Consider the following 14,611-nt stretch of genomic DNA (forward strand, 5'->3'; position numbering starts at 1 on the left):
TATGTTCTGTGAATATTTCTGATGTTATAATAACACAATAACATATTAATAATACTTAAATAACACACAATAAAATCAGAATAATAACAATAACACCTGAATATCACATCCAAGACGTAATTTTATTGGACTCGCACGTAACGTGTGGAGTCAGAGTCCTGAAATAATATTTTTTCCTCATTCTAGACGAGTTGAAAATAGAGAGCAAATTTTTTTTTAAAATTAATATTTATAGAAAGGACACATTTTCTGCTTTTCATTTATAGGAAGACCCTCCATTGACAAGAGAGGAACAACTTGGTCAAATATTGCAGGCCAGTCCCTTTCAGTCAATTTGATCAGGACTGGCCGAGTATAAATAGCCTGTCAGGCTTGATCCAATGGGACTGTATTTTGTCAAATTTGAATAACAGGCCAACTCTTGACTAAAGAGGGTCTAGAGAGGAACATTTCACCTTCTTAGAAAACATGCACAAATGAGCATGAAAAAGAGAATTTTATTTTTAATTGGAAGATTTACATACGACCACCCTATTCCTACGTTTCTACGTATATGACGTCTTACCTATGCATGAACATGTATATTTCACTTTTTAAAAGTAAAAAACAGCAATATTTTTTTATGTGATATGAAACAATTTGGTGGTATAAATATAAAAAATAAATAAATTTAAGCCTTTAATGTGTAAATACACAAGAATTAGGTGGGACCTATTTAAATGATTCTTTCTAATTTTATTAGGTCCGACGTATATAAGAATGAAGCCCTCCTTTTGATACATTGCGAAATTAATATGCATTAAATAATTTCAATTAACGAAATGCCAATAAAAATACTTTAAAAAGGTTGCTATAAACCGTCTAATTATCCTTGAATTTGGCATATAGAATAAATTAATGAAACCCAATGTCCATATTTTGCATTATAAATTACAATCAATTGGTTGATCCATATTTTAAATAGCATATAAAATGCTAAATAATACAGAACTCCTATAACAGGCATATCGCTTTTTGTGCTAGGAGTGAATATTATTATTACACTAAAGCTATTTTTCACTATACATACAAATGGGTCAAAAGAAACAAGATTGTTTATTTAAAATCTTAATTATTCAGACTTTCGAGATGAAAAAACGCACGTGAAAATAAGCGATTTCTCATTCAAAATTATGAAGTTGATATAAATGCATAATCATATAGATGAAAATAAACGCATTTTTCAAATCGCATTCAACTCAATTTGAAACGCATTTGAACGAATTAAATAATATCCAGAATTTACATGTAAAATTATATTAATAAAAAATAAAAAATGACCACTCTAGTTTCGAAGCAACAAAATGTCAATTGATCGATCCAATTTAAAATTAATATTAACAGTTATTCAAGTCACATATAATAGCATATCTAAACTGTATATCATAACCTTTAACCTTTAAATGCTCATTTCTCACTGCAATTCCACAACTTTACCACCTAATTAAAAAGTTAAAATTTGTTACATTTTCCATGTGGAATTTATTTCCGCATCTTCAAGGGCATTAATGTTAACGGATTTAACATATTTTCCAATTCATCTGTTATCCAATTCAATCCAACGGTCAAATTGCCGCATATTTTATGATTATTAATTTACATCTGCAGACTTTCTGAACTAATAACAAGAGAAGGATGGACCTTCTGCCCCACTTCAAGCCAATGCTCTTCTTCAGTACCATTTTCAGCGTCTTCTGGCATTTGATTTTCATATCTTAACAGAACACCAAACAAAATCTTCCCCTGCCAACATTCACATAATGAGTAACTGCATTAATATATATATTATATAGGAAATCAATATTTTGCAGAGGCCAAATATCGATTTCCCATGCGCTTTTTAGCCCCATGATGAGAGCCCGTGCAATGTACTTAAAATTCCAGAGCCCCCGCGTCAAGGTGGGATCGAACCCTTGACCTGAGGGGCTTACAGTGACCACACCACCAACAGGCCAAGGCTTGCTGCACATACAAATCCAACACCCAAGCCAAAAGCTACAACCAACAGATTAGCATGAAAAACCTATAACACCAAGCTTTATGCACATTCGTCCTCTCTAAAAAATAAAAATTCATATTGAAGTTACCATTAAAAATATAAAATTCAAACTCACTAATGAGGTGGGTAGTTAAAATTTAAGATTTATTCAAGAGCTTCCCAAATATTTCTTTAATTTTTGGCAAAATATTTTGTATCCATTGCAATGATGTGTTCAAATGCCATTTGTACGTTAAATTACTCACTAGATAGGAGCATGCTCTCTTGTGACATTACTGAAGCTCACTAAAGTAGTGATTGTCATGAAATTGTATAGATTTACAAGGACAAAAAGCACGATCCATTGCTGAAAGTTAACATGATCCCGTAGACCAAATGATTTAGCGAGGTTCTTGTTACGTTTTGTCGAAGTGTTTGTAGAACTTCACATGTCAAATTTAATACTTCTATGAAACTTTGAAATCCAAATAATATTACTTATGACACTTTCAAAGTTTGAACTTAAATGCCTCATAATAGTGAAAATAGGCAAATATGCATGATATTTTGTTTTATTGGGGAAATGAGCTCAGAAATATAGGATAAAATATATAGGATGCATAGATGACGATTTATAGATGAAATAAGAACCTGCACTCGTCTATATGAAGCTAGAGTTGCTAAAGGCTCCTTTGATTTTTGAATCTCTCCACTTTCTTGATCAATATTAATCATTTGGCAGCGATTGCATCCACCTAAGGACTGAAAAAAAAAGCAATAAGATTATGCAAATTCCAAAAATTTCATTACTAGAGCTGATAACATTCTGTAAGCTGAATATGATGCAGATCTCAGCGGTAACATACTAGATCATACGGTTTTGCTTCACAATTCTTCTAGAAGAAAGCAGATCAAACAAAGCAATAATAAAAAATAATTACATAGCTTTTAAGACGATAAAAAATTATCCAAGTACTAGTGTCTACAATATTCTGACACAAAAATGGTGGTAATAAGTGCATTGATAGTTCTGCTTGAACCATGAACGCTAATATGATCACCAGTAAACATATTTCAGAGCAGCAGAAGTTGCACAAAATGTTAATGGATCTCCTAAACATTTATTAATCCAGTACATTTTTATGCAGAATGGGAAGGGAGTGATAAACTATTGGAACAAATCTTAAGAGATTCATTTTTTTTTTCTATTTAATTAACCATATGAAAATTGAGACGGCTGAAAAACGGGAAATAGAATGAGAAATTAGAATTGAAAGAAAAGAAAATAGGGAAGAGGAATTCAAATTATATCATTCAAAGGTATCTCATATGATTATGTTGCAATACAAGCCTAGGACTGCTGATTTAGTTTAAGTTTAATTGAGTCAAGTTTGTTCCTTAATCTTAGGAATTAGTTGCTATTTTCTTGAATTTTGTTTGTTGTTTCTTTCTTGGCTGTTTTTCAAGTTTTTTTTCTTGGTGGTTTGTTATTAGCTCCAAGCTTTAAATATTTGTAAGGCTACACAAAAATTATGTGATTCTCATTTTCCTTCAATCTGCAACAAGAAATTTTAGTTTTTTTTCTCTTTCTCATTTCAAGAAACCAACAATTTGGTATCTAAGCTCTCTTCTTAAGTGGCGCGCATTTTCTGTCCGGACACCTAATATACCTCTACGTGCGTTGCAGGTTATTCCTGAGTTATTTTCAGGTTATTTCGGGGTTATTTTCAATAATCCCGAAATAACCCAGAAATAACCCAAAAATAAAGACCGAGGGTTATTTTGGAATTATTAAAAATAACCCATAAATAACCTGAAAATAACTCAGGAATAACCTCTGCGACACGTAGAGCTACGTCAGGAGTCCGCACAGAAAAAACACAGAAAAAATTGTCTTAAGGGACCTGTGCTTGAGTTTGAGCAGTTATGGAGATTGAAGCTAGTTTTTCCTCAGTTGCTCCACCAGTGTTTGATGGACATAACTACCAGATCTGGGCAGTCCGCATGGAGACATACCTAGAAGCTTTGGATCTCTGGGAAGCAGTGGAAGAAGACTATAACATTCCTCTTCTCCCTATTCCTCTTCTCCCTGACAATCCCATCGTAGCACAAAGTAAAGCACAAACGGAGAGGAAGACAAAGAAGTCCAAGGCAAAAGCCTGCCTGTTTGCTGCAGTTTCCTCCACGATCTTCACTTGTATCATGTCATTGAAAACGACAAAGGGGGTCTGGGAATATCTCAAAACTGAGTATGAAGGAGACGAAAGAATTCGAGGGATCCAGGTGCTAAACTTGGTTCGTGACTTTGAACCACAAAAGATGAAGGAGACAAAAACCATAAAGAAGTACTCTAACAGACTACTCAACATAGCAAATCGTGTTAAATTATTGGGTTCTTCTCAGGAAGATTCAAGGATTGTTGAGAAAATTCTTGTAATAGTGCCTGAAAGATTTGAAGCTACCATCACCACCTTAGAAAACACGAAGGATCTGTCAAAGATTGTTTTGATAGAACTCTTAAGTGCTTTACAATGACAAGAGCAGAGGTGTGTAATGAGGCAAAAAGGAGCCGTCGAAGGAGCTCTACCAGTCAAGCATCAAGATGATAAAAAGAATAGGAGGCCCAAGAACCAAGAACATTGAGTTTCAAGCTACAAGTGGACAAAGCTCTATACCTAAGAACAAAAGAAAAACTGAAAATAAAAGAATAGGAGTAAAAAAGGATTACCCTCCATGTCAACATAGTGGCAAAAAAGGTCATCCTCCTTTCAAATGTTGGAGAAGTCCAAATGCAAAGTGAAGCAAGTGCAATCAAATGGGACATGAAGTTGTCATTTGCAAGAATAAAGATCAGCATTAAAGAGATGAAACACAAGTGGCAAATCAAGAAGAAGATGACCAGCTTTTCGTTATAACTTGTTTAATGAGTTATAAAGCAAGTGAAAACTGGCTCATTGATAGTGGCTGCACTAATCATATGACACATGACAATGAGTTATGAAGGGCACCGAGTCCAAGAAGGTCAAAATTAGGAATGCTAAATATATTGCAGTCAAAGGAAAGGGCACCGTAGCCATTGCAGGCTTTTCAGAAACCAAGTTGATCACCTATGTTCTCTATGTACAAGATATTGATCAAAACTTGCTCAAGGTTCGTCAATTAATAGAAAAGGGATTAAAAGTGATGTTCATGGAGAAGGCTTGTGTGATAGAGGATACTACAGGCCAAAAGATGTTTGAAGTTAAGATGGCAGGGAAAAGTTTTTCACTCAATCCAATGAGAGAGGAGCAAGAGGTTCTTGGCTCTTTTTCAATGAAAGTTCTGAAAAACATGCCCACTCACAAGAAGTTCCATTGATTAATGAGGGTGATGAAGGACATGCAACTGTCAAGAGTTTAAGGGTAATGAAGGACATGAAACTGTTAAGAGTTTAAATGAGAAGCTTTCTGCTACTCTTTAAGATGTTGCTGCGAAAGAAGATCTGATAAAGCAGCATGCAAAAGTTACAAAAGAATCCATTTCAGGCTGGGAAACCGCAGAAGCTGAACTCGCGGCTTTGAAACAACAACTTGAAGCCTCTTTTTTAAAAAAGTCTCTTCTCAAGGATAAAATCAACCATCTTGAGGAAGCTATCAAAGAATATGTTAGGCAGCTGAGACAATCAAGGGAACAGGGCAGCGAGCTAGGAAGGGGAATATGGAGGGATTTTTTTCATGATAACCACTACCTCAGAGCAGGATACAAGTGGAGTATCGTCAGTCGTCGGATATAGCCCTAGCAAGGGAGAAACGCAGATGGTTAGAAATCTGAAATAAGCAAAAGCTAAACCCTAAAAATGAAAACAACGTATATATAATAAAATATAACTAGGAGGGGATTCCTCCCCATGGGCGGCAACAGCTCTAAATCCCAAGCATGATTTGGCTGGTTCAGCTCCCTGCGGAATCTGCAGCCTCTTTACTGAATCAGTTGGGCCACAGTTTAGTCCCTAGCCCCCTCAATCTCCCATGTTGGGAAAGCTTGGAATTCATTTCTCGAAGATTATGGCCCGTCGTAGCACATCAACCTCTTTACCGAATCAGTTGGGCCACAATTTGGACCCTAGCCCTCTCAATCTCCCATGGTAGGGAGGAGTTCATTTGTTGAAGATTCTGGCCAGTCATAGCACAGTGTCAACTCTTAGACATTAAACGCAGTAAACGCATTGTAGTAACCTAATAGGTCGATCTTATAAGTGTTGTCATTCAGCTTTCGGGGTATTCTGAAATGTATCTGCTCTGGGCTTGAGTTTTTCAAATACTCCTATAGAAAATCTTTCTTTCTTTAGTCAGCTCTACATTAGGTCCTCTTCTTAAGAATTCGCTTTCTTCCTGGCCTTAATTGCGCGTGTTTGGAATTTGCGGTTCTGCTTAGTAGTGATCTCCTTCCCAACCTCCTCGTTGAGCCGTTAAATCTACTCATTTCTCGGCATCATCACTAATCTCAAATTTCGATAGGAGAGGTACTAATTCAAGTGGAGTGAGCAGGTTGCTCCCGTACACAATCTCAAATAGGATGTGTCCTGTAATCTGACTCACGAAATTGTTGTGAGCAAGCTCAGCTTGACCTAGAGTAAAATCCGACAGCTTAATACTCTTTCTTTCCCACAAAGCATCTTAGAAGATTCCCAAGACTCCTGTTCACAACCTGCTTCTGACCATCCGTTTGTGGGTGAGCTTTTGAATTGAATTGAAGCTTAGTGTCTAGCTTCCCCCATAAGGTCCTCCGTAAGTGACTCAGAAACCTGATATCCTTGTCGAAAATGATGGTCATGAGTATCTCGTGTAGCATCACAATCTCCTTGAAGTACGAATTGACGACAAGCGATAGCAGGGTACAAAACACGTCATTTTCGAGAATCAATCCACAACAATCATAACGAAATCTTTGTTACGTTAACAATCCCCGGAAGGCCCATCACAAAATCCATGTTAACTTCCACCCATTATGCCTCTGGTACTGGTAACAGGGTGTATAATTCTGCATTTTATCCCTAGTTTTGGCCATATGAAAATCTGGTATTGTCTGACGTGTTGCTCGACATCTCTGGTCAGTCGGGGCCAAGAAAATTATCCTCTCACGGGTACGAAAGACTAATCTCAGCCAAAATGTCCTACATGTCCTCCATTCCAGCTTTCATGAATAAAGAACACTCTCAATGAACATCTAGAAATACACAACTTACTCTGGTGAAACAAGTAAACATCGGTCTTGCAGACTCCAAGATATTTTTGAAATTGTTATCTGTCCCATACTGCTCTTTTACAATCTCAAAGCCTATGGCTCGCTCTTGCATCACAGTGATTAGCAAGTGATAACCGCTCAGTGCGCTGCTACATGGTTCTGGCTCTTGTCTTATGCTTAAGCATGAACTAGAACAATGCTAGGAACTCCAGCCAAGATTAGTGTCGGCCCTTCAGTTAGCTCTAGCGGTTCAAGAATTTCAAAGCCTCATGATCTGTGAATCAAGTGAACTCAGTCATTAGTAAGTAGTGAGTCCAAAGATCAAGAGCCCTCACAATAGCATAGAACTTCTTATGTTGCATCCAACATTTCCTCTTGGACTCATTCAACTTATCATAAAAAAAGGCCATGGGGTGGCCTCCTAGGCTCAGCACTGCTTCTATCCCCACATTTGATGCATCAGCCTACCTTGATTAACTGATTGAAATTCAACAATTCCAAAACAGGTGCCAGAGTCACCTCCTTCAGTGTGTCAAAACTGGTATGAGCTGCATCTGCACACGGAAATTTCTCTCATTTCAAAAGCTATATCAAGGGAGCGGTGATGGTACAAAAACTCTTGACGAATTGCCAGTAAAATAATGCTAGTGCTAGAAGCTGTCTCGATTTGGTGAAAGGTTGTCATGCAACCAACACACAATGGCATTGTTCTTTGTAAGATCCATCAGAATACCTGCACAAAACACGATATAACCCAAAAAAATAATAAAGTGCTGTAAGAAAATGACATTTCTTAGATGGGAGTATAGCTTTTCTTATTGCAAAACATCAAAGACCGTACTTAGGTAGTGTAAGTGCTCTTCCAATCTACTATATACCAGAATGCCATTGAAGTAAACCACCATTAAATTTATTGAAGTGAGCACGGAATACCTACTTCATCAATCTCATGAAAGTTCTGGGCGCGCATTAGACAATCCGAATGGCATTATTGTGCATTCCTACAATTCATCTGGAGTCTTGAAAATGGTCTTCCATTTATCCTTTCGCTTCAACTGAATCTAGCGATACCCGCTGCATAAGTCGATCTCGAAAAAGACAATAACTCCATGCAACTGATCTAAGAGATCGTCCAGACGAGGTATAAGAAGCTGATACTTGATAGTAATCATGTTGATAGATTTATTGTCAAGACACATCCTCCACAATCAGTCTTTCTTGGGTACCATTAAAATGAGGACAACAAACGAACTTGTAGTTTCTCTGAACAAACCTCTTATAATGAGATCCTGTACCTATCCTTGCAACTCCTCATACTCTACAAGTCTCAATTTGTAGGTGGGTCGATTTGGTAACACTGATCCAAGTATGAAATCTATAGTGAGTTGAATATCCCTCAGTGGAAGCACTCCTGAAAGTCTATCAGTCATCACGTCCTGGAAGTCACATAGGAATAGCAGTATAGATGTTGGTATCTCAATCTCCTTCTCAATTCTCTGTAGTAAGATCCTGCACAGATTGCATGAAGGTGGCTCTCGAGACTACCGCCTCCTCTACGTCGTCTATGCCTCTAGCATCGTCTATGCCTCTAGCATATTTGACAGGTAATAGCATGATGTGTTTCTCATTATTTTTAAATAAATAAGTATTCTTGAAGCTGTGGTGTTGGGTATCGCTGTCAGCTGTTATCGCTGATTTGAAAAATAGCTGATTTGCAAGTATTTCCAAATAAATGACCACTCTATCGCTGCACAGTTGTGCTGTTTGCAACAAAAATGTAATGACTATACATTTGATTGTTTATAACAAAAGAAAATCACTTCATAACAGAAAAAAAAGAGATTATACACTTCACTTAAGAATGAGTATTAAAATTACAATTAAAACTATGGTAATATTTATTTTAAAATGCAGAAGCATATCACGTGCAACGTTGTCCGGTTGGGATGTCGTCGAACCCTGATCACAATCGGCAGTGAAATCGACCGGACTGTCACAAGCACAACTCACAACCACCACCAACCCACACACCCAAGGCCAGCAGAGCACACCCATGCCACCATAAACACCACTCACAATCACCACACACAAGCACACCTCACGTCCACCACTAACCTACGGCTTACAAAGCACACCCAAGCCATCATAAACTGCTCTCACAACCAGCACACACAAGCACAGCTCACATCCACCACCAAACCACACACATGGGCCTGCAAAGCAGGCCCAAGCCACCATAAACTGCCCTCACAGCCACCACACACAAGCACGACTCACATCCACCACCAACACACACATCCAAGACCAGCAAAGCACGCCCAAACTACCATAAACATCACTCACAGTCGTCACACAAGTAAACCTCACATCCACCACCAACCCACACACCTAATGTCTGCAGAGCACACCCAAGCCACCATAAACTGCTCTCACAGTCGCCACACACAAAGCACACATCCACCACCAACCCACACACCCAGAGCCTGCAGAGCACACCAAAGCCACCATAAACTGCTCTCATAGCCACCACACACAAGCACAGCTCACATCCACCACCAACAATACACCCAAGGCCAGCAGAGCACACCCAAGCCACCATTCGCCACACACAAAGCACACATCCACCACCAACCCACACACCCAGAGCCTGCAGAGCACACCAAAGCCACCATAAACTGCTCTCATAGCCACCACACACAAGCACAGCTCACATCCACAGCCACCACACAAGCACACCTCACATCCACCACCAACCCACACCCAAGTCCTGCGGAGCACACCTAATCCACCATAAACTGCTCTCACAGTCACCACACACAAGCACAGCTCACATCCACCACCAAACTATACACAAGGCAGCAGAGCAGACCAAAGCCACCATAAACACTACTCACAACCACCATATATAATGCAAGTGCCAATGTGCCTGAGCTAAGAAGTAATGCCAATTTTTTTAAGTCCTCAACAAACTTGAAGTTGATTTGTCACTTTTAGAGCTTAGCAGATTGCTGGAAGAGACAACAACAGCACTCAAATCTTCTCAAAGCCAAATGAAAACCATCACAAATCATAAGCTTCTCAAAGTCAGACACGCAACCATCAGAAGTCACCACGCAACGAAAATCACAAATCACCACAGACGTAACCATCACAAGTTTCTCAAAGCCAAATGGAAACGAGATCTCATAAAAATGTCAATTGCACCAGACTCGAGCGTAACTACACTGCAACAAAAGATCGTAGGAAGGATGGAGAAGAAGGAGAAAGGCAACGATCGAGAGAGACCTTTGAGAGGGAGACAATAGCGATCAAAGAAGAATGGGAGGAAGGCACGAGATGAGGTCACGGGACGATGGCATAGGATGAGGGCACGGGAGTTATCTTTTCTTCAGCGAACGCAGGCCACAAGGGGATCCCTCGTTCGGCTTTAGTAAAAATTTTAAACGGATTATTTAAAAACGCAATGCAAACGCATCCTCCAAACATCCTCCTTTGTTTTTTCAAAACGCAATGTGGGCAATAAGCTCCCCAAAATACAACTTCAGTATTCTGCTTAACAACTTCCTTTCTGATCTGCTTGTGTAGAATCTGAATGTCCTAGGTTCGAGCCTCAATGCTAAGCTTAATAGCCGGTAGCAGGTGGACTAACTCCAAAGGTATAAGAGGGTTCTGCCCATACACAATCTCAAAGGGGTTACGAACTAACTATTAGAATGATTATAGGCATACTCCACTTGAGAAAGAAAATAAATTTAATATTTGATGCACTTATCGATAAAGCATCTAAGAAGGTTTCCCAAACAATGATTTACAAACTTATTTTGCATGTTTACAAACTTGATTTGCCCATATGTCTAAAGGTAAGATTTTGAGCTAAAATAAGACTTTATACCTAACTTACCCCCATAGAACACTCCAAAAGTGGTCAAAAAATTTTACATCCCAGTCCGAAGTGATGCTTCAGAGTATCCCAAGAAGAAAAACAACATCCTTGAAATACAAGTTTGCAATATGTGACGAATCCATCGCCTTATGCCAAGAAAAAAAATCCATCGTCTTAAAGAAAATGGCCTACCACAACCATGACAGAATCCTTACTCCATTGTGACCGAGGTAGGCCACCACGAAATCCATGCTCACATCAAACCAAGGTGCCTCTGGAAGAGGAATGGGAGTGCATAGCCCTATAATTTGTTCTCAATTCTAGGCCAAAATACATACCCAACATTATTTGATGTCTCTCCACAAATCATACCATTATGGCAAATAAAAGTTCTATTTTACTAGGGAGAGAGTCTTCTTTCTACTAAAATGTCCTACTATTCCCCCATTATGACACTCAAGTAAAATACTAACTGACGGAACTCCAAAAGATGCAAAATCTGTTATGCATGAATAGATATCCGTCCGATCAATAATATTGCTCGAACGGTCTATATTAACACTGGATCCAAATATCTTGAATAGTTGCATCAGTCGCATACAAATCTTTCAACGCCTCAAAACCAACAACTTTGACCACATTGCCATGTGTAATATGTGGCAACGACTCAGCATATCAGCTGTTTTATTCTGACACTCTGCCTAATGTTTGAGCACAAAGTAAAATGAAGGATGAAATTCCACCTATGATTCATGTCTACCCTTTAGCTTATTTTGACTATTCAAGAATCCCAGTGTCATGTGCTCATCACAGAGAGTAAATTCAACTGCCAACAAGTAATAACTCCAATGACTAAGGACTCTTACGATATCATAAAACTCCATGTCATACGTTGAGTACGTTCACCTATAATCATTCAATTTTTCGCTAAAAAAAGCAATGTGGTTTCCTCTTTGACTTGACACAGCTTCAATTCCCACATTAGATGCATCACACTCTACCTCAAACACTTGTTTGAAATCTAGAAGCAAAAGGACGCAGGTCACTTATCTCTTCAAAGCATCAATACTAACCTGAGCATACTGATACACCTTATATAAAAAGAAGTCAGACCATGAAACTGGCTTACATGAGTAAATAAATGATGTCCGAGCCATTATACAATAGCCTCAATATTTGTTGGGTTATGAATGCCGATAGCTGAAATGATGTATCCCAAAAAACACATCTGCAATGTAAGAGAAGACATTTCTTTGAATGGCCATATAGCTATTGTAATAAAAAAAACCTCAGAAACAACACAAAAATACTGCAAATGTTTCTCCTCTAAACTGTTGTACACCATTATGTCATCAATGTAGACGACCACAAGTTTTCCATTGAAGGCTCAAAAAACTTAATTCATTAATCACTTGAAAGTATTCAGGGCATTAGATGGGCCAAAAGACATGACCGTCTACTCATGCAAGTTATATTGTGTCTTAAATGTTGTCTTCAAATCATCCCCTTGTCTCCTCCTGATTTGGTGATAGCCACTACACAAATCAATCTTGGACAAAAAACTGACGCCACACAACTCATCAAGCAGATCATCTAACCTAGGAAAAAGAAACATATACTTGATTGTGATCTTGTTCATAGCCCTTCTATCTGTGCACATGCAACACACAACATATGAATTGGAGCTCTCGTGAACTAATCTTTGGGCCATTAGAACCTTAACCTGCTTTTGTGGCTCATCATACTCTGTTGGCGCATCCAATAGGTAGGTCGGTTGGGAGGCACTGATCCCAACACAAGATATATAACATGTTGAATTTCTCTCAAAGGTGGCAACTCAGGTGGCATACTGTTCGTCAAGACATTTTGAAACTCCTCTAATAATGGTTGCATTGTTTTATGTAATGGTTCATCCATTTCAACGCCTTCTAACATTATCAAGGCTAGTCTCACTGGCGTCTCTCTCATAGCATGTAGAAAGGTAGCATGATGCTCGATAGCTCCAATCTCTATATGAGTGCTCATCATTTGCTGGCTCCTTTGGTGGCAAGGCAATACTTTTCCCATCCTTGTTAAATGTGTAGGTATTTTTGTAGCCGTCATGACCTGTACTTTCGTTGTGTTGTAATGGTGAGCCTAACAAAATATGACATGCACCCATAGGAACGACATCACAACAAACTTGATCCTGCAGCTTGTATCCAATCAAAAGTTTACCAAAAAACTTTTGGCCAAAAAAAACCCGCTATCCCTTCTGCAACTTCTCTAACATCTTTTGGTGTTCCATAACACCTTCTAGCTGCACTCAATTTTTGAGTGTTTCTTTAATATTCCAAGCATTGCAAGTGCAACACTACCAAGGCAGCATAAAAGTGCTAAGCTCTCAAGTTCATTAGTCCTTCTCTTTACTGCTCTAATATAGTAGTATTCTCTGACAAGAACCATAGTGCTAACCTCGTCGCGGCATTGCCATTTAATAATGTTTCTACAGCAAAAATTATAAAAGATTTAAACAGATAAATTACCTATATTTTATCTCACTAAACAACAAGCTAAAGTTAAGCAAGAACATCCCGCATAGAATCTTGTGATCTCATTTTTGCGGGATTTCGCAAGTTCACGGGTTCCGCAATCACGCCTTCGCAGAACAGGCGCAATTTCTATCCGTGAAGGGTGTGTATTTTGCATTGAAGGAACCCAAATAAATAAAAGTCCTAAATTAGAAAATCTTTTTACTATTTCAGATTGCAAGGGTCCTTTTATTTTATTTATAACTTATTTCTGATTTTCATTTCGGGAGACTATTTATATTGTGCTTTTCTATTTTAAGACACTTCTAGCTTTGTTCGCGTGTTTTTTTAGATTGTATTCTCTAATTTCTTATTTAAGGAGTAATGCATTCTCTTCATTTGCAAGTGGTGTGTCTGTAATTTGCTCAAGAACATGTGGTGAATCTTCTCATCATCTGTACATAGTAGTTTTGTGGATCGTTCCACCGTTTTTGGCTGGGACAGGAGTCGAATGATAGCTATCCTCATCCACCCCTATTGAACTGGAGAATTATCATTCCCCACTAGATATACTTCCCAAACACCTTCTAGAAGCCCTTGAATGGTGCCATCGTGCGTCCTCGAGATCATGAGCTAGCAATATAATGGAAATAAAGAATAGAAGAGTGTGAGGACACCCTGTTGACCTCATTTTTGTGAGGCCTTTTCTTCTCCTCCGTAGAGCCTAGGTTCTAGCTCTAGAAATTCCTATGGACCATCTTAGAAAACTAGAATTGAGACTCACCCTTCTAGAAATTCCAGCCAATTCCTATTTTCCTTTGATGTCTAGCATCTTGACACAAGACCATCGTCTTATGAACGAGCGGTTATGAGCTATGTTGCGTAGATTCAAGGAAAATGTTCCAAATAGGACTTCAAGCCTTAGGAAGACATCGTCACGACCTTTTTCGTCACATACACACATCAAATACACAAAGT

At 38.5% G+C, this 14,611-nt stretch overlaps 1 protein-coding gene across 3 annotated transcripts in view; it reads right to left on the reverse strand.

Moving 5' to 3' along the window:
• Nucleotides 1–1,497: 1,497 nt before the first annotated feature.
• Nucleotides 1,498–14,611, reverse strand: part of LOC110038799 (molybdenum cofactor sulfurase) — a 170,145-nt gene continuing 157,031 nt past the window's right edge. For all 3 annotated transcript variants that reach the window (XM_020743701.1, XM_020743702.1, XM_020743700.1), the window contains 2 exons: nucleotides 2,669–2,779; nucleotides 1,498–1,782 (listed from right to left, as the gene is read on the reverse strand). In XM_020743701.1, the coding sequence (XP_020599360.1) occupies nucleotides 1,636–1,782; nucleotides 2,669–2,779 (258 nt within the window). In that variant the 3' untranslated portion in view covers nucleotides 1,498–1,635. The remainder of the gene's footprint in view (nucleotides 1,783–2,668; nucleotides 2,780–14,611) is intronic.

The sequence above is a fragment of the Phalaenopsis equestris genome, unplaced genomic scaffold, assembly GCF_001263595.1.
Source record: "Phalaenopsis equestris unplaced genomic scaffold, ASM126359v1 Scaffold233918, whole genome shotgun sequence".
Classification (NCBI taxonomy): domain Eukaryota; kingdom Viridiplantae; phylum Streptophyta; class Magnoliopsida; order Asparagales; family Orchidaceae; genus Phalaenopsis; species Phalaenopsis equestris.